The sequence below is a fragment of the Haemorhous mexicanus genome, chromosome 28 (genome assembly GCF_027477595.1).
Source record: "Haemorhous mexicanus isolate bHaeMex1 chromosome 28, bHaeMex1.pri, whole genome shotgun sequence".
Taxonomy (NCBI): Eukaryota; Metazoa; Chordata; class Aves; order Passeriformes; family Fringillidae; genus Haemorhous; species Haemorhous mexicanus.
This window is the reverse complement of record NC_082368.1, coordinates 5,678,662-5,705,881: the sequence shown is the minus strand read 5'-3', so window position 1 is coordinate 5,705,881 and position 27,220 is coordinate 5,678,662. Positions and strand designations below refer to the sequence as shown.

General features: G+C 59.1%; 4 protein-coding genes and 1 long non-coding RNA gene across 10 annotated transcripts in view; 2 read left to right on the top strand and 3 right to left on the bottom strand.

Annotated features, from left to right (window-relative positions):
- Positions 1-2,012: 2,012 nt before the first annotated feature.
- On the bottom strand, positions 2,013-10,479 carry UBE2Z (ubiquitin conjugating enzyme E2 Z). Of its 3 annotated transcripts, XR_009489625.1 has the most exons (9): positions 10,139-10,479; positions 8,827-8,899; positions 7,989-8,176; positions 6,821-6,932; positions 6,004-6,116; positions 5,458-5,548; positions 3,484-3,866; positions 2,610-3,159; positions 2,013-2,543 (listed from the first exon to the last, which is right to left on the bottom strand). XR_009489625.1 is itself a non-coding variant. In XM_059869420.1 (7 exons), exons 1-7 carry the CDS (start codon positions 10,462-10,464, stop codon positions 3,693-3,695), a joined length of 1,077 nt encoding a protein of 358 aa, XP_059725403.1. In that variant the 5' UTR covers positions 10,465-10,479; the 3' UTR covers positions 3,436-3,692. The 3 variants fall into 3 exon arrangements, 1 of the variants encoding a protein (XP_059725403.1); XR_009489624.1 differs by having other exon boundaries at positions 2,013-3,159; XM_059869420.1 differs by lacking the exons at positions 2,013-2,543; positions 2,610-3,159 and having other exon boundaries at positions 3,436-3,866.
- Positions 10,480-12,509: 2,030 nt separating this feature from the next.
- Positions 12,510-19,329, bottom strand: ATP5MC1 (ATP synthase membrane subunit c locus 1). Of its 4 annotated transcripts, none has more exons than XM_059869454.1 (5): positions 19,192-19,329; positions 17,748-17,796; positions 15,705-15,779; positions 14,223-14,389; positions 12,510-12,676 (listed from the first exon to the last, which is right to left on the bottom strand). In XM_059869454.1, exons 2-5 carry the CDS (start codon positions 17,784-17,786, stop codon positions 12,562-12,564), a joined length of 396 nt encoding a protein of 131 aa, XP_059725437.1. In that variant the 5' UTR covers positions 17,787-17,796; positions 19,192-19,329; the 3' UTR covers positions 12,510-12,561. The 4 variants fall into 4 exon arrangements, with proteins under 4 accessions (XP_059725437.1, XP_059725436.1, XP_059725435.1 ...); XM_059869452.1 differs by lacking the exon at positions 12,510-12,676 and adding an exon at positions 12,849-13,533; XM_059869453.1 differs by lacking the exon at positions 17,748-17,796 and having other exon boundaries at positions 19,192-19,305.
- A 159-nt stretch (positions 19,330-19,488) lies between these two features.
- On the top strand, positions 19,489-20,406 carry LOC132339207 (uncharacterized). Its single transcript, XR_009489615.1, has 2 exons — positions 19,489-19,550; positions 20,044-20,406. It is a non-coding gene; the product is annotated as an uncharacterized LOC132339207 (long non-coding RNA).
- LOC132339206 (gastric inhibitory polypeptide-like) lies at positions 19,983-24,597 on the bottom strand. The gene is made up of 6 exons (XM_059869366.1): positions 24,585-24,597; positions 23,385-23,513; positions 22,593-22,736; positions 21,472-21,552; positions 20,236-20,328; positions 19,983-20,106 (listed from the first exon to the last, which is right to left on the bottom strand). The coding sequence occupies exons 2-6, from the start codon at positions 23,456-23,458 to the stop codon at positions 20,097-20,099; spliced, it is 402 nt and encodes a 133-aa protein (XP_059725349.1). The 5' UTR covers positions 23,459-23,513; positions 24,585-24,597; the 3' UTR covers positions 19,983-20,096.
- Positions 23,530-27,220, top strand: part of IGF2BP1 (insulin like growth factor 2 mRNA binding protein 1) — a 23,482-nt gene continuing 19,791 nt past the window's right edge. The window contains 1 exon segment of the mRNA XM_059869126.1: positions 23,530-23,590. Within this exon segment, the coding sequence (XP_059725109.1) occupies positions 23,530-23,590 (61 nt within the window).

Sequence of the window (27,220 nt, the reverse complement as noted above, 5' to 3'; positions counted from 1 at the left end):
CCAACCCAAGAAAAAAACCGGGAATTCTTGGAATTCTTCTGCACAACAGAAAGCAGCGGAGATCTCCGAGCGCCATTTTTGTTTCCGGGGGCTAAAAATGTCCCTGCCTGGGGGTCGGCCCTGGGGCTGGGGACACGGGGGGGGACACGGCGGGGACACGCCACTCCCAGCCCTGGAAAAGATGGAAAAGCTGGAGAAGCTGCCCAGCCCCGCCCAGAGGTGACAGGAGGTGACAGGAGGTGACAATGAGGAGGTGGCACCTGCCCAGCCCCGCCCCAGAGGTGACAGAGAGGAGGTGACACCTGCCCAGGGGTGACAGGAGGTGACACTGAGAAGGTGGCACCTGCCCAGCCCCGCCCAGAGGTGACAGGAGGTGACAGGAGGTGACAATGAGGAGGTGACACCTGCCCAGGGGTGACAGGAGGTAACACTGAGGAGGTGGCACCTGCCCAGCCCCGCCCAGAGGTGACAGAGGTGACACTGAGGAGGTGGCACCTGCCCAGCCCCGCCCAGAGGTGACAGTGAGGAGGTGACACCTGCCCAGGGGTGACAGGAGGTGACACTGAGGAGGTGGCACCTGCCCAGCCCCGCCCAGAGGTGACAGAGAGGAGGTGGCACCTGCCCAGCCCCGCCCAGAAGGTGACAGAGAGGAGGTGGCACCTGCCCAGCCCCGCCCAGAGGTGACAGAGAGGAGGTGGCACCTGCCCAGCCCCGCCCAGAGGTGACAGAGAGGAGGTGGCACCTGCCCAGCCCCGCCCAGAGGTGACGGAGAGGAGGTGGCACCTGCCCAGCCCCGCCCAGAGGTGACAGTGAGGAGGTGGCACCTGCCCAGCCCCGCCCCAGAGGTGACAGTGAGGAGGTGGCACCTGCCCAGCCACGCCCAGAGGTGACAATGAGGTGGCACCTGCCCAGCCCCGCCCAGAGGTGACAGAGGTGACAGAGAGGAGGTGGCACCTGCCCAGCCCCGCCCAGAGGTGACAGAGGTGACAGAGAGGAGGTGGCACCTGCCCAGCCCCGCCCAGAGGTGACAATGAGGAGGTGGCACCTGCCCAGCCCCGCCCCAGAGGTGACAGAGAGGAGGTGGCACCTGCCCAGCCCCGCCCCAGAGGTGACAATGAGGAGGTGGCACCTGCCCAGCCACGCCCCAGAGGTGACAGAGAGGAGGTGGCACCTGCCCAGCCCCGCCCAGAGGTGACAATGAGGAGGTGGCACCTGCCCAGCCCCGCCCAGAGGTGACAATGAGGAGGTGGCACCTGCCCAGCCCTGCCCCAGAGGTGACAGAGAGGAGGTGGCACCTGCCCAGGGGTGACAGAGGTGACAGAGGTGACAGGAGGTGGCACCTGCCCTTCACCTGCGGGGTGGCAGCTCCGCCTCCCCTCAAGGGTTAAACCCAAAGCAGCCCCGGGGGATTGGGGGAAAGAGAAGGGAAAGAATTCCCGAGGGGTTTTTTTGGGAAAAGCACGGAAATTCCACATTTCCCACCAGGAAATTCTGCATTTCCCACCAGGAAATTCCTCATTTTCCACCAGGGAATATTCCCTGTTTCCCACCAGGGAAAATCCCCAATTTCCAGCAGGAAAATCCCAATTTCCTACCAGGAAAATCCCCATTTCCCACCAGGGAAATTCTGCATTTCCCACCAGGAAAATTCCCATTTTCTACCAGGGAAATTCCCATTTTCCACCAAGAAAATTCCCCAATTCTCACCAGGGAAATTCCCATTTCCCACTACAGAAATTTCCCATTTCCCAGCAGGAAAATTCCCCATTTTCTACTGGGAAAATCCCCATTTTCCACCAGGAAATTCCCCATTTCCCACCAGGGAAATTCCAATTTTCCCCCTTTCTGCTGCTGCTGCTGCTGCATTCCCAAATCCTCCCAGGGGATTTGGGTTCCTCCTGCCCCTCGGGGGATTTGGGGATTTGGGGGGGTTTGGGGATTTTGGGGGGGTTGGGGGATTTTGGGGGCTCCTTTTGCCCCTCAGGGGGTTTGGGGATTTTGGGGGGTTTGGGGATTTGGGGGGTTTGGGGGATTTTGGGGGTTTGGGGATTTTGGGGGCTCCTTTTGCCCCTCAGGGAATTTGGGAGATTTTGGGATTTTGGGGGATTTGGGTTCCTCCTGCCCCTCGGGGGGTTTGGGGATTTTGGGGGATTTGGGGGGATTTGGGTTCCTCCTGCCCCTCGGGGGATTTGGGGATTTGGGGGGGGTTTGGGGATTTTGGGGGCTCCTCCTGCCCCTCAGGGAATTTGGGAGATTTTGGGATTTTGGGGGATTTGGGTTCCTCCTGCCCCTCAGGGGGTTTGGGGGTTTTGGGGATTTGGGGGCTCCTTTTGCCCCTTGGGGGATTTGGGGATTTTGGGGGCTCCTCCTGCCCCTCAGGGATTTTGGGGGGGTTTGGGGATTTTGGGGGCTCCTCCTGCCCCTCAGGGATTTTGGGGGGTTTGGGGATTTTGGGGGCCTCTCCTGCCCCTCAGGATGAGTCTCCAGGCTGGAAATTCTCCCAGCACCAGCAGGACCCAAACTGGTCCCCAACTGGTCCCAAACTGGTCCCCAACTGGTCCCCAACTGGTCCCAAACTGGTCCCCAACTGGTCCCCAACTGGTCCCAACTGGTCCCAACTGGTCCCAACTGGGCGGGATTTTAGGCAGTTTTGTGTCCCTACCATGAACAAACGAAGCCTGCAGCTCCTCCTGCTCCCCCCAGCCCGGCTCCAGGGGGAATTGTCACCTCCAGCCCGGCCTGGGGGGGTGGCAGTGCCACTGTCACCTCTCCGTGTCACCCAGGGCACGGCCCCTGCCCTCAGCAGCGCCAGGGCTCCCAAAAACGCCCAATTTTACCAAGTTTGGCACAGGGGTTTGTCCGGCTGGAATTGTCCCCGTGGGGTGGCAGCAGGGAGGGGAGGGGACAGCCGAGGTGGGGACAGAGAATTCCAGAGCAGCTCCAGCTGTTTCCAGGAGGAAAGCCCTGCTAAAACCTAAATTGGATTTTCCAGAAATAACCACGAGCATTTCTCCTCATCCTCCCTTCCCCAAAGCTCCAGGCTGAACCAATCCAGGGATTCCTGCCGTTCCCACTTTTCCACAGGGAGTCTCCAAAGAGTAAAGTTTTGGGGAAGGAGCCCCAATTCCAGCAGGGAGAATTCCTTTCTCTTTGGTTTGCCTGGAAGAAAGACACCAGGGAGGCCCCGGCTCTCCCAAATTCCACCTGGACACACCCTGGCTTATCCGAGCTCCAGGGAAAGGTTCCCTCCCTGCCCAGGAGCAGAAAAGCTCTCAAGGATTTGCAGTCTAGAGCTCTTTAATTGAAAAAAAAAAAACAAAACAAAAAAACCTGAAAACCTGGAAAAAAAACCAACCAAAAAGAAAACAAAAAAAAAAAGAAGAAAAAAAAAAACAAAATAAAAGGAAAAAAAAAAAAACCCAACCAGTGTAGGCGTTCTCCAAAAAACCCCAAAAAAACCTGATGCCACATGCCAGGAAGTACCTTTGTCCAAGAGGAGCCTGTCCCGAGCTTGGCTTTGTCTCTTTTTTGGGCAAATTCTCCTCGGGGAATCCTCGGGGAACTCTCCTGGCCGTCGGGGAGGGATGGCAGGAAGGAGGGATGGATGGAAGGAGGGAGGGATGGAGGAGGAGCCCGCGGCTCTCCCCGCCCCGGCCTGGCTGTGCCGCAGTCCCGGGCCGGGCCGGGCCCTCCTAGGCCTTGGGGCAGCCCTGGGGCTCGGGCTCGGGCTCCGAGGAGCTGCTCTCCGAGTCCAGCTCGGCGCTGTCCTGCTGCTGCTGCCGCTCCTGCAGCCGCGCCCGCAGCGCCTGCAGCCGCCCCAGCAGCGCCTGGTAGTCGAAGTGGCCGCGCTTCTCCCCGAAAGGGTCCTGGGGGGGGAAAGGGCAGGGTGAGGGGGGAAAAATGGGGGGAAAAAGGGGGGAAATGGGGAAAAATGGGGGGGAAAATGGGGGGAAAAGGGGGGGGAAAATGGGGGGAAAAGGGGGGGAAAAGGGCAGGGTGAGGGGGGAAAAACGGGGAAAAAGGGGGGAAATGGGGAAAAATGGGGTGGGAAAGGGCAGGGTGAGGGGGGAAAAATGGGGGGAAAAGGGGGGGAAAATGGGGGGGAAAATGGGGGGAAAAATGGGGGGGAAAAGGGCAGGGTGAGGGGGGAAAATGGGGGGAAAGGGGGGGAAATGGGGAAAAATGGGGTGGGAAAGGGCAGGGTGAGGGGGAAAAATGGGGGGGAAAGGGGGGAAAAATGGGGGAAAATGGGGGGGGAAAGGGGGGGAAAAGGGGGGGAAAAGGGCAGGGGTGAGGGGGGGAAATGGGGGGAAAATGGGGAAAAAGGGGGGAAAATGGGGAAAAATGGGGGGGAAAAGGGGGGGAAAAGGGCAGGGTGAGGGGGAAAAATGGGGGGAAAAGGGGGAAAATGGGGGGGAAATGGGGAAAAATGGGGGGGAAAAGGGCAGGGTGAGGGGGGAAAAATGGAAATGGGGGGAAATGGGCAGGGGTGAGGGGGGAAAAAGGGGAAATGGCAGGGGTGAGGGGGGAAAAAGGGGGAAAAGGGGAAAAAAGGCAGGGGTGAGGGATGGAAAAGGGGAAAGGGCAGGGGTGAGGGATGGAAAAGGGGAAAGGGCAGGGCTGAGGGACGGGGGGCTCTGGGAGAGGGGATGGGGTGGAAACGGGGAGAATTCCACAGGGAAAGCCCAGCCTGGGGAGAGAGGATCCTGAAATTCCCCTGGTGCTGCACATCTGGCCAGGCCAGCTGTGCCCCCGTTTGTCCCCAGCTGTGCCGCAGCTGTGTCCCCAGCTGTGCTCCGCATCTGGCCCCAGCTGTGCTCCGCATCTGGCCCCAGCTGTGCTCCCCATCTGGCCCCAGCTGTGCTCCCCATCTGGCCCCAGCTGTGCTCCACATCTGGCCCCAGCTGTGCCCCACATCTGGCCCCAGCTGTGCCCCACATCTGGCCCCAGCTGTGCTCCAGCTGTGCTCCACATCTGGCCCCAGCTGTGCTCCACATCTGGCCAGGCCAGCTGTGCTCCAGCTGTGCTCCACATCTGGCCCCAGCTGTGCTCCACATCTGGCCCCAGCTGTGCTCCACATCTGGCCCCAGCTGTGCTCCACATCTGGCCCCAGCTGTGCCCCACATCTGGCCCCAGCTGTGCCCCACATCTGGCCCCAGCTGTGCTCCACATCTGGCCCCAGCTGTGCTCCACATCTGGCCCCAGCTGTGCTCCAGCTGTGCTCCACATCTGGCCCCAGCTGTGCTCCACATCTGGCCAGGCCAGCTGTGCTCCAGCTGTGCTCCACATCTGGCCCCAGCTGTGCTCCACATCTGGCCCCAGCTGTGCTCCACATCTGGCCCCAGCTGTGCTCCAGCTGTGCCCCACATCTGGCCCCAGCTGTGCTCCAGCTGTGCCCCACATCTGTCCCCAGCCATGTCCCCAGCTGTCCCCACCTGTCCCAGCTGTGTCCCTCACCTGCATGGTCTGGCCCTGCAGGTGCAGCCTCTCCTTGCACACGCCCTCGTAGAAGTCCAGGTACTCCAGGAAGGATTTCTCCATCACGCCCCTGCAGGGGACACGGGGGACACGGTCAGCACGGCCCTGGGGACACTGCGGTGGCACCCTGGGCAGGGCACAGAGCCAGGGAGGGGACAGAGCCGGGGAGGGGACAGCACCCAGTGTCCCCATCCCCCCGGTGTCCCCACACCTCCATCCCCCCAGTGTCCCCCCGGTGTCCCCACACCCCCGGTGTCCCCATCCCCCCTAGTGTCCCCACACCTCCATCCCCCCAGTGTCCCCCCGGTGTCCCCACACCCCCGGTGTCCCCATCCCCCCATCCCCTCCCCGGTGTCCCTGGTATCCCCATCTTCACCAGTGTCCCTGGTGTCCCCCTGGTGTCCCCACACCCCCGGTGTCCCGATCCCCCCCAGTGTCCCCAACCCCCATCCCCCCTGGTGTCCCCCTGGTGTCCCCACCCCCCGGGTGTCCCCATCCCCCGCGGTGTCCCCGGTGTCCCCGTACCGCAGGGGCTCGGGGCAGGGACACTTTCCCTCCAGCATGTCACACACGGCCACGCGGATGGTCTCGTGCCGGATGCACTCGTTGTAGTTCTTGCTGTCCCCGGGGTGCCGCTCCTGGGGACACGGCGGTCAGAGCCCGGCCTAACCCGGGCAGGGCCCGGCCTAACCGGGGCAGGGCCCGGCCTAACCACGGCAGGGCCCGGCCTAACCGGGGCAGGGCCCAGCCTAACCAGGGCAGGGCCTGGCCTAACCACGGCAGGGCCCGGCCTAACCGGGGCAGAGCCCGGCCTAACCACGGCAGGGCCCGGCCTAACCAGGGCAGGGCCCGGTCTAACCACGGCAGGGCCCAGCCTAACCAGGGCAGGGCCTGGCCTAACCGGGGCAGGGCCCGGCCTAACCACGGCAGGGCCCGGCCTAACCAGGCCTGACGAGTCCCTGACCAGGCCTGGTCCCAGCTCTGATCAGTCCCTGTCCCATTCCTGACCAGTCCAGAGCCAAATTCCAGGCTGGGATCCCAGCCAGTCCCAGCTGTAATCCCAGTCCTAGGCTGGGTTCCCAGCCATAATCCCAGTCCTAGGCGGGGTTCCCAGCCCGTGCCAGATGTAATCCCAGTCCTAGGCAGGGTTCCCAGCCCGTGCCAGATGTAATCCCAGTCCTAGGCAGGGTTCCCAGTCAGTCCCAGCTGTAATCCCAGTCCTAGGCGGGGTTCCCAGTCAGTCCCAGCTGTAATCCCAGTCCTAGGCGGGGTTCCCAGTCAGTCCCAGCTGTAATCCCAGTCCTAGGCGGGGTTCCCAGCCCGTGCCAGCCCTAGGCCTGACCTGCTCGAAGCCGGGCTCGTTGTGGTACGGGTTCTCGGTCATCAGGGACTGGATGGAGATCAGCACCGACGAGATGCTCTGGGCCGGGCTCCAGGCCGGGCCTGTCCACGTGCTGGGCCAATTAACGCCGTCGTTAATTAATCAGCAGCACCGCCCCCCCCCCGCAGCAGAGCCCAAATCTGGGGAGCACAGCCGGGCCTGACCCTGGGCCTGGCCTGTGGGACCCCAGCTGGGCCTAAACTCCCCCTGGCACAGCCTAAACTGTCCTGTCCTGTCCGTGCTCACCCAGGAGCAGAGCCCGAGCTCAGCTGGCCCCGGCCTTACCCCAGGCCCGGCTTAGCCCAGGATGCTGAGGCAGACCTTAAGCCCAGCTTACCCCAGGATGCTGAGTTGGACCCTAGGCCTGGCTTAGCCCAGGATGCTGAGGCAGACCCTAGGCCCGGCTTACCCCAGGATGCTGAGGCAGACCCTAGGCCCGGCTTACCCCAGGATGCTGAGGCAGACCCTAGGCCCGGCTTACCCCAGGATGCTGAGGCAGACCGTAGGCCCGGCTTACCCCAGGATGCTGAGGCAGACCCCAGGCCCGGCTTACCCCAGGATGCTGAGTTGGACCCTAGGCCTGGCTTACCCCAGGATGCTGAGGCAGACCCTAGGCCCGGCTTACCCCAGGATGCTGAGGCAGACCCTAGGCCCGGCTTACCCCAGGATGCTGAGGCAGACCCTAGGCCCGGCTTACCCCAGGATGCTGAGTTGGACCCTAGGCCTGGCTTACCCCAGGATGCTGAGGCAGACCCTAGGCCCAGCTTACCCCAGGATGCTGAGGCAGACCCTAGGCCTGGCTTACCCCAGGATGCTGAGGCAGACCCTAGGCCCGGCTTACACCAGGATGCTGAGGCAGACCCTAGGCCTGGCTTACCCCAGGATGCTGAGTTGGACCCTAGGCCTGGCTTACCCCAGGATGCTGAGGCAGACCCTAGGCCCAGCTTACCCCAGGATGCTGAGGCAGACCCTAGGCCCGGCTTACCCCAGGATGCTGAGTTGGACCCTAGGCCCGGCTTACCCCAGGATGCTGAGGCAGACCCTAGGCCCAGCTTACCCCAGGATGCTGAGGCAGACCTTAAGCCCAGCTTACCCCAGGATGCTGAGGCAGACCCTAGGCCCAGCTTACCCCAGGATGCTGAGGCAGACCTTGCCGTTGCGGTAGAAGTTGGGGTTGAACCTGACGGTGTTGTTGCCCGTGGTCATGAGCTTGACGCGGGGCGGGTGGATGGGGTAGTCGGGCGGGCAGCGGAACAGGAACAGGAAGAAGCCGCCCTCGTAGGGGGTGTCGAACGGGCCCGTGATCAGCGCGTGGATCTGCGGGGACACCCCAGCCCTGCGGCATTCCCGGAGCCCCGGCATTCCCAGACCCCCGGCATTCCCGGACCCCTGGCATTCCCAGCCCTGCAGCATTCCCAAACTCCCCGGCATTCCCAGCCCTGCGGCATTCCCGGACCCTCCAGGATTCCCAAACCCCCGGCATTCCCGGACCCCCGGCATTCCCAGCCCTGCAGCATTCCCAGACCCTCTGGGGCTCCTGAACCCTGCAGCATTCCTGAGTCCTCCAGCATTCCCAGACCCTGCATGACTCCAACATTCCCAAACCCTCCACAGCTCCAACATTCCCAAACTCTCCAGAATTCCCAAACTCTCCAGCATTCCCAAACTCTCCAGCATTCCCAAACTCTCCAACATTCCCAACCCCTCCAGCATTCCCAGACCCTCCAGCATTCCCAGACCCTGCATGACTCCAACATTCCCAAACCCTCCACAGCTCCAACATTCCCAAACTCTCCAGAATTCCCAAACTCCCCAACATTCCCAAACTCTCCAGCATTCCCAAACCCTCCAGCATTCCCAAACCCTCTGGCATTCCCAAGCCCTCCGGCATTCCCAGTCCCTGGATCCCAACCCCATCCCCAGGGAATTCCAGCCGGGAGCGCTCCCGGGCCGGGGTCTGGGCTCACCTTGGTCATGTCGTGGGGGTCGGGCACCACGAACATCCCCGGGGGCGGCTCCTTGTAGATGGACATGATATCCCTGGGAAAGAGGGAAACCGGGAATGAGCCGGGACGGGACTTGTGAAACCGGGAATTAAACCGGGAATTAAACCGGGAATTAAACCGGGAATTAAACCGGGATTTAAACCGGGATTTAAACCGGGATTTGGGAGCTTTGGTCCCGGCTCTGGGTGAGATCCTCCAGCCGAGCCCCAAAAGCAGGCCAGGCATTCCAGAGCACTCCTGGAATCCTTGGGAATCCCGGCTGGAATTCTCATGAATCCTGGCTGGAATTCTCGGGAATCCCCGCTGGAATCCTTGGGAATCCCACCTGGAATTCACCCTGGAATCCTCGGGTATCTTAGCTGGAATTCTCGGGAATCCCCGCTGGAATCCTTGGGAATCCCACCTGGAATTCGCCCTGGAATCCTCGGGAATCTTAGCTGAAATTCTCAGGAATCCTGACTGGAATTCTCAGGAATCCTGGCTAGAATCCTTGGGAATCCCACATGGAATCCCCCTTGGCATCCTCAGAAATCCCCCCTGGAATCCTCGGGAATCCTGACTAGAATCCTTGGGAATCCCACATGGAATCGCCCCTGGAATCCTCGGGAATCCCCCCTGGAATCCTTGGGAATCCCGGCAGGAATTCCAGGGGATCCCAGGGCAGGAATTCCAGGGGATCCAGGCAGGAATTCCAGGGGGATGCCTGGGCAGGAATTCCAGGGGATCCCAGGGCAGGAATTCCAGGGGGATCCAGGCAGGAATTCCAGGGGATCCCAGGGCAGGAATTCCAGGGGGATCCCTGGGCAGGAATTCCCTGGGACAGAGCAAAGTGTCCCTGCCCAAGGACCCTCCCACGCCAAACCCGTCCGGGAGAGTCCCGGGACACCGGGAAGGACCGGGACCTGTCCCCGTGTGTGTCCCGGGACACCGGGAAGGACCGGGACCGGTCCCCGTGTTTGTCCCGGGACACCGGGAAGGACCGGGACCTGTCCTGGGGTTTGTCCCGGGACACCGGGAGGGACCGGGACCTGTCCCCGTGTTTGTCCCGGGACACCGGGAAGGACCGGGACCTGTCCTGGGGTTTGTCCCGGGACACCGGGAGGGACCGGGACCTGTCTCCGCCGCTGTCCCCGTGCCCGGTGCCCGGTGCGGCGCAGGGCCCGTTACCGGCCGCGGGGCCGAGCCGAACGCCCGCGCCGCGCTCCCCGCCCGGGCCCCGCGCTGCCGCTGCCGCCGCCGGTGCCGCCGCCGGTGCCGGTGCCGCTCCGCTCACCGTTTGATCCGCAGCAGGCAGGCCGGGCTGGGCCGCTCGCTGTCCCAGTCGCCGCTGACCGTGGGGTCCCAGAAGGCGGAGTGCGTGAGGAGCGCGGCCCCCGCCGCCGCCGCCGCCATCGGGGCGCCGCCGCTACCGGGGGCCACGCCGGTACCGGGCGCCGCGGCCGCGCCGAAGCCCGCCGCCGCCCAGAGCTCGGCGGGGATGAAGACGCCGGGGGTCCCCGCGGAGCCGGCGGCGCTGGGGGAGGCGCTGCCGCCGCCGCCCGCCGCCAGCACCGCGGCCGGGGCCGGGGCCGCGTCCTCGGCCGCCGGGCTCTCCGCCATTGCGGCCTCGGCCCGCGCCGCTTCCGGGACTCCGCACCACCGAGGCGCGCGGCCAGAGCGGCCCCGCGCCGCCCACGCTCCCCGCCCCCGGCACCACCGAGCGGCGGCGGGAGCGGCTCCTCCGCAGGGCCGCGGGGGAGGGCGGCCCCGCCACAGCGCCCCCTGGCGGCGGGGAGGACTGGCGGAAGGGAGGGGAATTGGGGGGTTTTGGGGGGAATTTGGGGAACTGTATCTCAGGATTTCTGTATCCCAGGAATTCTGTATCCCGGGAATTCTGTATCCCGGGAATTCTGTACCCTGGGATTTCTGTACCCTGGGAATTCTGTATCCCAGGAATTCCGTATCCCGGGAATTCTGTATCCCAGGAATTCCGTATCCCGGGAATTCTGTATCCCAGGAATTCCATATCCCGTTCCCAGAGGATAACTGTAACTCAGCCCCGGTCTCAGCGCTGTTGCTGCTGCTGGTTTTGTTGTTGTTGTTTTTGTTTTTGTTGTTTTGTTGTTGTTGTTTGGGAACATTCCCACCCCGAATCCCGGGAATTTCCCCTCTCCCAATCCCTTCTGCTTCCACGGCCGAACCTTGGGGATTCCTGAGTGGGTTCTGCTCAGCCCCTGCCGGAATTCCAGCCATTCCCACTCCCAGGAATGTCCCCAGGAATGTCCCCAAACAGAGCCCCCAATCCCTGTGTCCCATTCCCATCCCTGTGTCCCATTCCCATCCCTGTGTCCCATTCCTGTCCCTGTGTCCCATTCCCAGGAATGTCCCTAAACAGAGCCACCAATCCCCGTGTCCCATCCCTGTGTCCCATTCCCGGGAATGTCCCCAAACAGAGCCACCATTCCCCATGTCCCATCCCCATTCCCATGTTCCCATTCCCAGGAATGTCCCCAAACAGAGCCCCCATTCCTCGTGTCCCGCTCCCAGGAATGTCCCCAGGAATGTCCCCAAACAGAGCCACCAATCCCTGTGTCCCATCCCCGTGTCCCATTCCCAGGAATGTCCCCAAACAGAGCCACCAATCCCTGTGTCCCATCCCTGTGTGCCATTCCCATTCCCAGGAATGTCCCCAGGAATGTCCCCAAACAGAGCCCCCATTTCCCGTGTCCCATTCCCAAGAATGTCCCCAAGAATGTCCCCAAACAGAGCCACCCACCCCCATGTCCCACTCCCAGGAATGTCCCCAGGAATGTCCCCAGACAGAGCCCCCATCCCCATCCCCGTGTGTTCCCACTCCCGGGAATGTCACAGCCGCTGCCAGAGGCTCGGGGCAGAGGCGTGGCTGCGTTAATTAACTTAATTACTGCGAGCAGCTAACGAGCCAAGCTCCCCGCGGGCTCCCTTTCCTCCCAGGCGCGGCCGCCGCTCCCAGAATCCCAAAGGGATTTGGGGGGGATTCATTTGGGAATTCCTCCCCCCTGACCTGCTCCAGAACTGAAACCCCTCAGCTCCGGGGATTTGCTGGGAATTCTGCTCCGAGGAGAGATCCAGAGCTGAGAATTCCCGGAATTCCTGGGAATTCCCTTCTGCCAAGGAGGGTTTGGGAGGGGAGGGAGCTGGAACCGTGCCCAGGGACAATTCCCAGGAAGCTGCTCCGGGACATTCCAGGGATGGGGCAGCCACGGATTCCCAGGAATTCTCCCCCACCCCTCTCCTCACGGAGCTGGGTTTTCCCAGGGCCCGGATTTGGGGGGATTTCTGCAGATTTCAGTCGACTCCACCTTCGCTTTCCACTCCACAGTTGGGATTTTCCAACCCCCAACACCAACCCAGGCCAGAACCTCCCCCAGAAAGTGAAAATTAAAAGTAAAAAAGATCCCAAAACAGGGAATTCCATAGAGAAATCTGTGGTTTCCTCTGGGAATTCCATCCCAGCCCCCAACCCAACCTCTGCTCTCCCAGGGCCCAGATTTGGGGGGATTTCTGCACATTTCAGTCGACTCCACCTTCCCATTCCCATCCCACAGAGCTGGCATTTCCCAGCCAGGCCAGAACCTCGCCCAGGAAGTGAAAACCAAAGGTAAGAACGATCCAGGGAGACGGAATTCCGTAGAGAAGTGCGTGGTTTACTGTGGGAGAGGAGGAGCAGCCCCGGGGTCACATGGCGAAGAGGATGAGGAAGGCCACCATCAGACAGAAGAGCCCCATGGCCTCGGACAGGGCGAAGCCCAGGATGGCGTAGGAGAAGAGCTGCTGCTTCAGGGAGGGGTTCCTGGAATGTGGGATTGGGGCATTGGGAATGGGGGATTGGGAATGGGGGAATGTGGGATTGGGAATGGGGAGAAGAGCTGCTGCTTCAGGGAGGGGTTCCTGGAATGGGAATGGGGCATTGGGAATGGGGGAATATGGGATTGGGAATGGGGAATGGGGGAATGGGAATGGGGAGAAGAGCTGCTGCTTCAGGGAGGGGTTCCTGGAATGGGAATGGGGCATTGGGAATGGGGGAATATGGGATTGGGAATGGGGAATGGGGGAATGGGAATGGGGAGAAGAGCTGCTGCTTCAGGGAGGGGTTCCTGGAATGGGAATGGGGCATTGGGAATGGGGGAATATAGGATTGGGAATGGGGAGAAGAGCTGCTGCTTCAGGGAGGGGTTCCTGGAATGTGGGATTGGGAATGTGGGATTGGGAATGGGGGATTGGGAGAAGAGCTGCTGCTTCAGGGAGGGGTTCCTGGAATGGGAATGGGGGAATGTGGGATTGGGGGATTGGGAATAGGGGATTGGGAATGGGGGAATATGGGATTGGGAATGGGGAATGGGGGAATGGGAATGGGGGATTGGGAATGGGAATGGGGGATTGGGAATGGGGGAATATGGGATTGGGAATGGGGAGAAGAGCTGCTGCTTCAGGGAGGGGTTCCTGGAATGGGAATGGGGGAATGTGGGATTGGGAATGGGGGATTGGGAATGGGAATGTGGGATTGGGAATGGGGGAATGGGGGATTGGGAATGGGAGAGAAGAGCTGCTGCTTCAGAGAGGGGTTCCTGGAATGGGAATGGGGGAATGTGGGATTGGGAATGGGGGATTGGGAATGGGGAGAAGAGCTGCTGCTTCAGGGAGGGGTTCCTGGAATGGGAATGGGGCATTGGGAATGGGGGAATATGGGATTGGGAATGGGGGATTGGGAATGGGGGATTGGGAATGGGGAATGTGGGATTGGGAATGGGGGAATATGGGATTGGAAATGGGGGATTGGGAATGGGGAATTGGGAATGTGGGATTGGGAATGGGAGAGAAGAGCTGCTGCTTCAGAGAGGGGTTCCTGGAATGGGAATGTGGGATTGGGAATGGGGGACTGGGAATGGGGGGATTGGGAATGGGGGGATTGGGAATGGGGGAATGTGGGATTGCGAATGGGAATATGGGGATGGGAACGGGAATATGGGAATGGGGATGGGGATATGGGGAATGGGAATAGGAATGGGGAATAGGAATGGGGAATGGGAATATGGGAATGGGGAATGGTGTCCGGAACCAGGGAATGGGAACAGGGAACGGGAAACAGCCCCAAATCCCGGGAAAGGCCCCAAACCCCCCAAACCCCGGGGAAAGCCCCAAATCCTGGGGAAAGCCCCAAACCCCGGGAATGGCCCCAGACCCCGGGAATGGCCCCAGACCCCGGGAATGGCCCCAGACCCCGGGAATGGCCCCAAACCCCGGGAATGGCCCCAAATCCCCCAAATCCCGGGGAACAGCCCCAGACCCCGGGAATGGCCCCAAATCCCGGGAATGGCCCCAGACCCCGCCCAGCCCACCTGGCGTAGCCGATGATGAGGCTCCCGAAGACGGTGCCGATCCCCGCCCCCGAGCCCGCCACGCCCACGGTGGCGGCGCCGGCCCCGATGAACTTGGCGGCCGTGTCGATGTCCCGGGCCAGCGCCGTGCTGCGGAACTGCCGCCGCGGCTGCGCGGGCAGCGACACCTGCGGGACACAGCGGGGACACATCGGGGACAGGGCAGGGACATGGGGACAGCTCAGGGACACGGGGACAGGGACAGCGCCGTGCTGCGGAACTGCCGCCGCGGCTGCGCGGGCAGCGACATCTGCGGGACATGGGGACACAGCAGGGGACAGCTCAGGGACATGGGGACACCTCAGGGACACGGGGACACCTCAGGGACACGGGGACAGCTCAGGGACACGGGGACAGGGACAGCGCCGTGCTGCGGAACTGCCGCCGGGGCTGCGCGGGCAGCGACACCTGCGGGACATGGGGACACAGCAGGGGACAGCTCAGGGACATGGGGACACCTCAGGGACATGGGGACACCTCAGGGACATGGGGACAGGGACAGCGCCGTGCTGTAGAACTGCCGCCGGGGCTGCACAGGCAGTGACACCTGCGGGACACAGCGGGGACACATCGGGGACAGAGCAGGGACATGGGGACACCTCAGGGACAGCGTCGTGCTGCGGAACTGCTGCCGGGCTGCACGGGCAGTGACATCTGCGGGAGACATGGGGACACATCGGGGACATGGGGACACCTCAAGGACATGGGGACACAGCATGGACACGGGGACAGCTCAGGGACACGGGGACAGGGACAGCGCCGTGCTGCAGAACTGCCGCCAGGGCTGCGCGGCCAGCAACTCCTGCAGGACACAGCGGGGACATGGGGACAGCTCAGGGGACAGCTCAGGGACACGGGATCCATCAGAGACATGGGGACAGCACTGCTGTCAGGAACTGCTGCCAGGGCTGCACGGGGCAGGGCATGGCCAGCGACACCTGTGGGACACATCAGGGACATGGGGACACACATCAGGGGACAGGGCAGGGACATGGGGACAGCTAGGGACACCTCAGGGCTGGCACCCAGCAAGGGAAGGGGGCGTTGGTGCTGATGAACAGCGCGAGCATGGAGGATGAGGATGGAGGAGCAGGATGGGGATGAAGGAGCAGGATGGAGGATGAGGATGAAGGATCAGGATGAGATTGGAGGATGAGGATGAAGGATGGGGATGCGGGAGCAGGATGGGGATGAAGGATGAGGATGAAGGAGCAGGATGAAGGCTGAGGATGAAGGATGGGGATGCAGGGGCAGGATGAGATTGGAGGATGAGGATGAAGGAGCAGGATGAGATTGGAGGATGAGGATGAAGGAGCAGGATGAAGGCTGAGGATGAAGGATGGGGATGCAGGAGCAGGATGAAGGCTGAGGATGAAGGATGAGGATGCAGGAGCAGGATGAAGGCTGAGGATGAGGATGAGGCCCAAGGCCAGGCTGTCTCACCTGCGTGCTCTCCTCAGGCCTGCTGAACACAGCCACGGACACGGGCCTGGCCAGAGCCCTGGAGCAGCAGCGGAACTGCAGGGACAGCGACAGGGACAGCTGGGGACACCGGGCCAGCCCAGACTGCCCAAGCAGCCCAGCACCCTCTGAGGGACAGCCTGCCCTAAACCCCAACCCCTGCAGTGCTCCCTAAACCCCAACCCAAACCCTGCAGCCCACCCTAAACCCCACCCCAAACCCTGCAGCCCACCCTAAACCCCACCCCAAACCCTGCAGCCTACCCTAAATCCCACCCCAAACCCCACCCAAACCCTGCAGCCTGCCCTAAACCCCGACCCAAACCCTGCAGCCTGCCCTAAACCCCGACCCAAACCCTGCAGCCCACCCTAAATCCCACCCAACCCCAACCCAAACCCTGCAGCCTGCCCTAAATCCCACCCCAAACCCCACCCAAACCCTGCAGCCTGCCCTAAACCCCGACCCAAACCCTGCAGCCCACCCTAAACCCCAACCCAAACCCTGCAGCCCTCCCTAAATCCCACCCCAAACCCCACCCAAACCCTGCAGCCTGCCCTAAACCCCGACCCAAATCCCACCCCAAACCCTGCCCTAAACCCAAATCCCAAACCCCACCCAAACCCTGCAGCCTGCCCTAAGTCCCAACTCAAACCCCACCCTAAACCCCAACCCAAATTCTGCCCTAAACCCCAACCCATACTCCACCCCAAACCCTGCAGCCTGCCCTAAACCCCAAACCCTACCCCAAACCCTGCAGCCCTCCCTAAATCCCAACCCAAACCCCAACCCAAACCCTGCAGCCTGTCCTAAATCCCAAACCCCAACCCAAACCCTGCAGCCCTCCCTAAATCCCACCCCAAACCCTGCCCTAAACCCAAATCCCAAACCCCACCCAAACCCTGCAGCCTGCCCTAAGTCCCAACTCAAACCCCACCCTAAACCCCAACCCAAATTCTGCCCTAAACCCCAACCCATACTCCACCCCAAACCCTGCAGCCTGCCCTAAACCCCAAACCCTACCCCAAACCCTGCAGCCCACCCTAAATCCCACCCCAAACCCCAACCCAAACCCTGCAGCCTGCTCTAAACCCCACCCCAAATCCCACCCCAAACCCAAATCCCAAACCACACCCCAAACCCTGCAGCCCCTCCCAGCACAGCTCAGCACCCCCAACCCTCAGGAGCCCCCCAGGTGTTTTCTGGAGCACTGAAACCCCCTCAAACACCCCAAAGTGACCCAAAATTGGCCAATTTGGGGTTTTCAATGGGGCTGTTCCACTCAGACCAGCCCCACACACCCCAGGCTGAGCCAATCCCAGAAATCCCATTTTTTCCCCCATTTTTCCCCCAGGAAAGGAAGGGATTCCTGAGTGGGAATGCAGAGCTCCCACCCTCCCTGCCAGCCACTCCCACGGTGTCACCAGAGTCACCTTGGTCCCTTCCTTGGAGCACTGAAACCCCCTCAAACACCCCAAAGTGACCCAAAATTGGCCAATTTGGGGTTCTCAATGGGGCTGTTCCACTCAGACCAGCCCCACACAGCCCAGGCTGAGCCAACCCCATTTATCCCATTTTTTTCCCCATTTTTCCCCAGGAAAGGAAGGGATTCCTGAGTGGGAATGCAGAGCTCCCACCCTCCCTGCCAGCCACTCACACTCCCACGGTGTCACCAGAGTCACCTTGGTCCCTTCCTTGGAGCACCCCCTCAAACACCCCAAAGTGACCCAAAATTGGCCAGTTTGGGGTTCTCAATGGGGCTGTTCCACTCAGACCAGCCCCACACAGCCCAGGCTGAGCCAGCCCCAGAAATCCCATTTTTTTCCCCATTTTTCCCTCAGGAAAGGAAGGGAATCCTGAGTGGGAATGCAGAGCTCCCACCCTCCCTGCCAGCCACTCCCACGGTGTCACCAGAGTCACCTTGGTCCCTTCCTCCTCCAAGCCAGGCTGAAACCGCCCAGCTGGGAGGGGAGGAACCCCCAAAAACCCCAAAAATTCCCACTGGGAATTGCCCCAGGCAGCACCCACCAGCGCTGGGGAGCCGAGGAGAGCCACGGGAGCCTGCATCTTGCTGGGTCTGCCACAAAAAACAGCACAGGAATGAGAAATAAATAATAAAAAACGGGATTGGGATGGTGCTGCTGTCACCAGGCCACCCCCCCGCGGGGTGACACACACCCTGCTGGCCCCAGCACGGGGCAGTGTCCCCAGGGTTGTGTCCCCAGCCTGGATCTGTGTCCCCAGGGCTTTGTCCCACTGACCCCAGGGCTTTCACCCCACCCTGTCCCCAAATGTCCCCAAGGATTTAACCCCAGTGTCCCCAAGGCTTTAGCTCCACCCTGTCCCCAAATGTCCCCAAGGCTTTAACCCCAGCCTGTCCCCAAATGTCCCCAAGGATTTAACCCCACCCTGTCCCCAAATGTCCCCAAGGCTTTAACCCCAGCCTGTCCCCAAATGTCCCCAAGGATTTAACCCCATTGTGTCCCCAAGGATTTAACCCCATCGTGTCACCAAGGCTTTAACCCCACCATGTCCCCAAATGTCCCCAAGGATCTAACCCCATCGTGTCCTCAAGGATTTGACCCCATTGTCCCCCCAACTGTCCCCAAGGATTTAACCCTACCATGTCCCCAAATGTCCCCGGAGCTTTAACCCCACCGTGTCCCCAAATGTCCCCAAGAATTTAACCCCAGTGTCCCCAAGGCTATAACCCCACCATGTCCCCAAATGTCCCCAAGGATTTAACCCCACTGTGTCCCCAAGGACTTAACCCCACTGTGTCCCCAACTGTCCCCAAAGTTTTAACCCCATCGTGTCCCCAAGGCTTTGACTCACCGTGTCCCCAAAGCTTTAAACCCACCGTGTCCCCAAGGACTTAACCCCACCGTGTCCCCAATTGTCCCCAAAGCTTTAAACCCACCGTGTCCCCAAGGTTTTGATCCACCGTGTCCCCAATTGTCCCCAAAGCTTTAAACCCACCGTGTCCCCAAGGACTTAACCCCACCGTGTCCCCAATTGTCCCCAAAGCTTTAAACCCACCGTGTCCCCAAGGTTTCAACCCCACTGTGTCCCCGGGGCTTTAACCCCACTGTGTCCCCACCCTGTCCCCAAGGCTCTGTCCCCACCGTGTCCCTGGCTGTCCGCAAGGTTTTAACCCCACCGTGTCCCGACCTGTCCCCAAGACTCTGTCCCCACCGTGTCCCTGGCTGTCCGCAAGGCTTTAACCCCCCTGTCCCCTCCGTGTCCCCGGCTGTCCCCTCAGCCCTCCCCCGTTAATCCCCGCTCGGTGCCTGCCCCGGGCAGCTCCTCCCGCCCTCCCTCCCACACCGGCGCCCTCACGACCCTCCCGAGGGCAGCGCAGGCCCCACCGCCCGCCGGGCAGCGAAGGGCACGACCCCAGCGAGCATCGGCCGGGCCGCAGCTCTGTCCGGGAGCCCCGGGAGCAGCGGGGCCGGGCCGGGCCGGGTCCCACCTGCGCGGGGTCCGCTCGGGCCGGCGGCGGCGGCGGCTCTGTGGGCAGCGTCACCTTGGCCGTGTCCCCCCCGGCGTCCTCCGTTCCCATTGGCTGCCGCCGCGCGCGCGCGCCCGAGCCCACCCTTCCCATTGGTCGAGCCCCGAGGAAACCCCGCCTCCCCGCATCCGGGCATGGCGGGAAGAAGGAGGGAGGGGAGGGGCGGGGACGCGGGTGGTGATTGGTGGGTTGAGGTCGGTGGGCGTTCGGTGATTGGGTGAGGGAGTTGTCAATCTGGCGGTGGGCGGAAAGGGGCGGGGTCCGTGGTGCCTGAGGGAGGGTTTGGGATGGGGGAGCGTCCGGCGGGAGGAGGAGACGGGGTGAGGGAGCGGAGGGGATTTGTGGGGTTAAAAAGGGTTTGTGGGGCTAAAAAGGGTTTGTGGGGTAAAAAGGGTTTGTGGGGTCAGGGAGTGGGCTGTGGGGCTGAGGGTTTGTGGGGGTAAAAAGGATTTGTGGGGCCAGAAATGTTCTGTGGGACCAGGGAAGGATTTGTGGATCCAGAGAAGGTTCTGTGGGACCAGAACGGGTTCTGTGGGACCTGGGAAGGTTTTTTTGGGGATCAGAGAAGGTTCTGTAGGACCAAAAGTTTTCTGTGGGGTCAGAAACGTTTTGTGGGGTCGGGCAAAGCTCTGTGGGGCCAGAGGAGATTTTGTGGGGCCAATCCCAGGGGATTTAGGGTCAGGGACCCTTCCCAAGGGATTTAGGATCATCTCGAGGTGAAACTCCTTTATTTTTATATAATAACTCCATTATTATGAATAATTTTTAATTATTAATAATTATTATTATTAATTCTTTTTTCCCCCCCCTCAGGAAATTCCCGCTCCTCCCGCCGTGCCCGTGGGAATTCCATGGAAATCCTGCAGTTAGGTGGCCCTGGAAGAGGAAAAAAAACCCCAAAATTCCTAAAAATTCCCTCAAGGCTTCTGTGGGAACGTCATCCCACAAAAAAAAAAGAAAAAAAAATTGAATTTTGAGGGATTTTTGGGGTTTTCAGGGACTCACGTGGCCCCGCAGAGCTGGCCCGAGCTCAGCCACCTCAGGAATTCCTGCTCCCAAAATTCCCTCAAGCCCTCAGAGCCTTCCAGAGCTGGAAAACTGCAAAAAAAACCCACAAAAAAACCCCAAAAAATTAAAAATAATCAGTGAAAACAGAATTAAAGGGAAAAAATTGCAGGTTTGGTGTCCTCTTCTCCAAATCCTAAATTGAATTTTGGTGGGTTTGAATGTTTCCTGCTGGGTGAAGACCCCAAAATGTTGAATTTTGTTTGGGATATGGGGGATTTTGGGGGTTTGGGGGGGTTTGGCCCCAAAATCAGCTCCTGTCCCCCACACCAAACTCTCATCGGGGGAGGTGTTTCTGTTTCCATTAAAAAAACCCAAAAATTCCCCAAATGTTCATAAATTTCCATTAAATAAATCCCCCAATTTTCCATTTTTATAACCCAACAAATCCCATTGAAACTAACCCCAAAAATCCCTACATTTCCTTTAAAAAAAACCCCAAATTTCCATTAAAAAAACCCAAATCCCCAATTTGCATTAAAACCTCCAAAACCCCCCAAATTTCCTTTAATAAAACCCCAAAAATTTTCCAAAATTCCATAAAAAATCCCCCAAATTTCCATAAAAAACCCCCAAATTTCCATTAAAAATCCCCCAAAATTCCATTAAAATCCCCCAAATTTACATTTTAAAAAACCCAACTTTCCATTAAAAAACCCCAAATTTCCATTAAAAAACCCTCAAATTTCCATTAAAAAAACCCCCCAAATTTCCATTAAAAAAATACTCCCAAATTTCCATTAAAAAAACCCCCAAATTTCCATAAAAACCCCTCAAATTTCCATTAAAAATCCCCCAAATTTCCATTAAAAAAACCCAAAATTTCCATTTAAACCCCCAAATTTCCATTTAAAGAATACTCCCAAATTCCATTAAAAAAAACCCCAAATTTCCATTAAAAATCCCCCGAATGTCCATTAAAATCCCCCAAAATTCCATAAAATTCCCCCAAATTTCCATAAAAACCCCCCAAAATTCCATTAAAAACCCCCCAAAATTCCATTTAAAAAAACCCAAATTGCCATTAAAAATCCCCAAATATCCATTCAAAAATTCCCAAAAATTCCATTAAAAAACCCCAAATTCCCATAAAACCCCCAAATTCCCATAAACCCCCAAATTCCCATAAAACCCCCAAATTCCCATAAACCCCCAAATCCCTTTTCCCTGCCCCACCTGGGCTTTTCCCGGTTTTCCCGGGGCCGTCCCGGGCTCGCTCCCAAATCCCGATTTTCCCCCCGGGGGGTCCCGGCCGCGCTGCGGGAGAGAAAGAGGGGAAAATTCCCCCAAAAATTCCCAAAAATTCCCCCAAAAATTCCCCAAAAATTCCCCCAAAAATTCCCCAAAATTCCCAAAAAATTCCAGCAGAGGGTGCCGGGATCCTGCTGGGCCGGAAATCCCCAGGGGGGTTTGGGGAAAAAAAGATGGGAATTTGGGATTTGGGGATTTGGGAATTTGGGGATTGGGGAATTCGGGGGATTTGGGGATTCTGGAATTGGGGAATTCTGGAGCTGGGGAGATTAGGAATTGGGGAATTGAGGAATTTGGGAAATAGGAAATTTGGGAATTAGGGAATTGAGGAATTGAGAAATTTGGGGAACTGTGAACTGGGGAATTGAGGAATTGGAGAATTCGGGACTGGGGAATTCAGGAATTGGGGAATTGGAGAACTGGGGAATTGGGGAATTTGGGAATTGGGGAATTTGGGAATTGGGGACTTGGGAATTGGGGAATTTGGGAATTGGGGACTTGGGAATCGGGGAATTCAGGAATTGGGGAATTGGAGAACTGGGGAATTTGGGAATTGGAGAATTTGGGAATTGGAAAACTGCGGAATTGGGGAATTTGGGAATTGGAGAATTGGGGAATTTGGGAATTGGAGAATTTGGGAATTGGGAATTGGGGAATTTGGGAATTGGGGAATTGGGGAATTGGGAATTGGGGAATTTGGGAATTGGGGAATTCAGGAATTAGGGAATTTGGGAATTGGGGAATTTGGGAATTGGGGAATTGGGAATTTGGGAATTGGGGAATTGGAGAATTTGGGAATTTGGGAATTGGAGAATTTGGGGAACTGTGAACTGGGGAATTGAGGAATTCAGGAACTGGAGAATTTGGGAATTGGAGAATTTGGGAATTGGGGAATTTGGGAATTGGGGAATTCGGGAATTGGAGAATTCGGGAATTGGGGAATTCGGGAATTTGGGAATTGGGGAATTTGGGAATTGGGGAATTGGGAATTGGGGAATTGGGAATTGGGGAATTGGGGAATTGGGAATTGGGGTCTGGGGTCTCACGGGCTGTTCCTCTCGCGCCGGGCCAGCAGCCACTCCACGAAGTTCTTGCGCAGCACGTGGTCCATGGTGCGGCTGTAGTCACTGGCCAGGGTGGCCTCGGAGTAACGGCGGGACAGACGGACAGCGGGGACAGCGGGGCTGGCACTGCCACAGAGGGACAGACAGACAGCGGGGTCAGGGGGACAGCAGGGACAGCGGGGCTGGCACTGCCACAGAGGGACAGACGGGGGGACAGCGGGGTCAGGGGGACAGCGGGGTCAGGGGGACAGACGGACAGCGGGGTCAGGGGGACAGCGGGGACAGCGGGGCTGGCACTGCCACAGAGGGACAGACAGGGGGGACAGCGGGGTCAGGGGGACAGACGGACAGCGGGGACAGCGGGGTCAGGGGGACAGCGGGGACAGCCGGGCTGGCACTGCCACAGAGGGACAGACAGGGGGACAGCGGGGTCAGGGGGACAGACGGACAGCGGGGTTGGCACTGCGACAGAGGGACAGGACAGGGGGACAGAGGGGTCAGGGGGACAGGGGGACAGCGGGGTCAGGGGGACAGACGGACAGCGGGACAGCTGGGTTGGCACTGCCACGGCGGGACAGAGGGGACTCCCGGTTCCCGGTCCCCGCTCGTTCCCCGTTCCCTGTTCCCGTTCCCGGTCCCGTTCCCATTCCCGTTCCCGCTCCCGGTCCCGCTCACCCCGGTCCCGGTCCCGCTCCCGTTCCCGTTCCCGTTCCCGCTCCCGCTCCCGCTCCCGTTCCCGTTCCCGTTCCCGGTCCCGGTCCCGGTCCCGCTCACCCCGCGCTCTCCTCCGCTCCCAGCACGCCCAGCCGGCCAGCAGCAGCAGCGGCAGCGGCCCTCAGCGCCGTCATCCCCGGCGGAATTCCCTCGGGATCACCGGGACAGGATCGGGATCTCCGGGATCGCCTGCGGCACGCTCGGGATGCGATCCCAACCTCCCGCCCTTCCCGAGCTCCGGAATTCCCGGCGGGAGCGGCTCGGGAGTGGGGGCAGCAGCCGGGAATTCCCGAGCCCGAATCCCCCGCGGGAAACCAAACCCTTCCCAATCCGCTGAGAGCTGGAATTCCCTTTTTTTTTCCCCCACGGAATTCCATTTTTCCTCAAAATTCCCATTTCCCCCTGGAATTCCCATATTTCCTTGAAAATTCCCATTTCCCCCGGAATTCCCATTTCCCCCTGGAATTCCCACATCTCCCAAAATCCCCATTTCCCCCAAAATTCCCATTTCCCCCAAAATTCCCATTTCTCCTTGGAATTCCCCTTTCCCCCTGGAATTCCCACATTTCCCAAAATCTCCATTTCCCCCAGAAATCCCACATCTCCCTGGAATTCCCATTTTCCTTCAAAATTCCCATTTCCCCCTGAAATTCCCATTCCCCCCTGGAATTCCCACATCTCCCAAAATCTCCATTTCTCCCAAAATTCCCTTTTCCCCCTGGAGTTCGCATTTCCCCCTGGAATTCCCACATCTCCCAAAATTCCCATTCCCCCAGAATTCCCATTATCCCCCCCAAAATTCCCATTATCCCCCCAAAATTCCCATTTCCCCCCCAAAATTCCCATTTTCCCCCCCAGAATTCCCATTATCCCCCCAAAATTCCCATTATTCCCTCCAAAATTCCCATTTTCCCCCCAGAATTCCCAGTATCCCCCCCAGAATTCCCATTATCCCCCCAAAATTCCCATTATCCCCCAAAATTCCCATTACCCCCCCCAGAATTCCCATTACCCCTCCCAGAATTCCCATAATCCCCCCCTAGAATTCCCATTTTCCCCCCCAAAATTCCCATTTTTTCCCCCCAAAATTCCCATTATTTCCTCAGAATTCCCATTACTCCCCCCAAAATTCCCATTATCCCCCCAAAATTCCCATTACGCCCCCCAGAATTCCCATTTCTCCCCCCAAAATTCCCATTTCTCCCCCCAAAATTCCCATTTTCCCCCCAGAATTCCCATTTTCCCCCCGTCTCCCCTCACCTCCCGGTGCCGACTCCGCAGCTCTGCGGGCCCGGGGCCGCTCGGGGCCGTTTTTATCCCGGCTCCCGAGGGTATCCAGGAAATCCCGGCGGGAATTGGGGCCATTCCGGGCGGGAAATGGCCTGGGCCAATATTGACATTCACGGCCGCTGAGCATTTCTGCCCGGCCCCGAATCCCTGGAAAAACAAACCCCGGAATTCCCGGTTCGGCCGTGGAACTCCTGCCTCGGTGACATCCCGGGAATTGGGGATCGGCCAGCCCCGAATCCGGCCCGTCCTTCCCAAAAATGGGAGCTCCGAGGGGGAGTCTGGGGGCAGGGGGGCAGATCCCGACTGGGAATGCCAGATTCCAGTCTGGGATTGCCAGATCCCGGTTTTGGATTGCCAAATTCCAGTTTGGGATTGCAAATTCCAGTTTGGGATTGTCAGATCCCAGTCTGGGATTGCCAGATCCTCTTTTGGGATTGCCAGATCCCGGTCTGGGAATGCCAAATTCCAGTTTGGGATTTCCAGATCCTGGTTTGGGAATGCCAAATTCCAGTCTGGGAATGCCAAATTCCAGTTTGGGATTGCAAATTCCAGTCTGGGATTGCCAGATCCCAGTTTGGGATTGCCAGATCCCGGTTTGGGATTGCCAATTCCAGTTTGGGATTGCCAGATCCCAGTTTGGGATTGCCAAATTCCGGTTTGGGATTGCAAATTCCAGTCTGGGATTGCCAGATCCCAGTCTGGGAATGCCAAATTCCAGTTTGGGATTGCAAATTCCAGTCTGGGATTGCCAGATCCCAGTCTGGGAATGCCAAATTCCAGTTTGGGATTGCCAAATTCCAGTTTGGGATTGCCAAATTCCGGTTTGGGATTGCAAATTCCAGTCTGGATTGCCAAATTCCAGTCTGGGATTGCAAATTCCAGTCTGGGATTGCCAGATCCTCTTTTGGGATTGCCAGATCCCGGTCTAGGATTGCCAAATTCCAGTCTGGGAATGCCAAATTCCAGTCTGGGAATGCCAAATTCCAGTCTGGGAATGCCAAATTCCAGTTTGGGATTGCCAGATCCCAGTCTGGGATTGCCAAATTCCAGTTTGGGATTGACAGATCCTCTTTTGGGATTGCCAGATCCCAGTTTGGGATTCCCAAATCTCATTTAGGAATTGCCATGGGTACCCCATTCCCAGATCCCGGTCCATCCCAAGAAAGGCTCTCCCTGCTCTATGGATATCCCAGTCCCAGATCCCATTCCCAATCCCATTCGCAGATTCCACACCCCATTCCCAATCCCATATCCCACTCCCATTCCCAGATCCCATTCCCAATCCCATATCCCACTCCCATTCCCAGATCCCATAATTCATCCTGCTCCATGGATACCCCATTCCCAATCCCAGATCCCAATCCCATTCCCTGATCCCATTCCATTCCCATCCCCCTCCATGGATACCCCATTCCCATTCCCATACCCCATTCCCATATTCTGATCCCATTCCCAGATCCCAGATCCCAACCCCAGTCCAATTCCCAATCCCATACCCCATTCCCATTCCCATATTCCGTTCCCATACCCCATTCCCAGATCCCATTCCCAATCCCATATTCCATTCCCCATTCCCCAATCCCATTCCCATACCCCATTCCCAATCCCATATTCCATTCCCCATTCCCATATCCCAGATCCCATTCCCAATTCCATATTCCATTTCCCATTCCCAGTCCCATTCCCATTCCCTTTCCCATCCCCATTCCCCATACCCCATTCTCAATCCCATACCCCATTCCCAATCCCGTATTCCATTTCCCATTCCCCAATCCCATATTCCATTTCCCATTCCCAGTTTCCCATTCCCACCCCGCTCCATGGATACCCCATCCCCATTCCCTTTCCCATCCCCATTCCCCATATTCCATCCCCATTCCCATTCCCAGTTTCCCATTCCCGCCCCGCTCCATGGATACCCCAATCCCATATTCCATCCCCATTCCCATTCCCTTCCCCATTCCCATTCCCATTCCCAGATCCCATTCCCATTCCCATATTCCATTTCCCAATCCCATATTCCATTTCCCATTCCCATTCCCATTCCCAGTTTCCCATTCCCACCCCGCTCCATGGATACCCCAATCCCATATTCCATCCCCATTCCCATTCCCTTTCCCATTCCCCATTCCCATTCCCATACCCCATTCCCAATCCCATACCCCATTCCCATTCCCACCCCGCTCCATGGATACCCCAATCCCATATTCCATCCCCCTCCCCATCCCCCCCCGCCCCCCCCGTAGCTCATTAACCCCATTAGTGCCTAATTACCCTCCCGGGGCCGATTAGCGCCGGGGCCGGGCCCGGAGCCGCTCCCGGGGGAAAAGCGGGAATTTTTATCCCGGGATCTTTACGATGTGTGCTCTGCCCCCCCCGGGGCAGCCAGCCCCGGCCCTGCCCCTCATTAGGGCGAGTTAATGAGCCCAGAGAATTCCCAGCTGCTCCCGGAATTCCCGGGGCCGCTCCCGGAACGGCCCCGAACAGCTGGGACGGACGGAGGGGGGACTGAGAGCCAGAGGTGCGCGGGGGAACCCCGGAATTCCCGGGAATTGTCCCAAATCCCGGTGCAAACCTCGTCCTTTCTCGGGAATTCCCGGGAATTG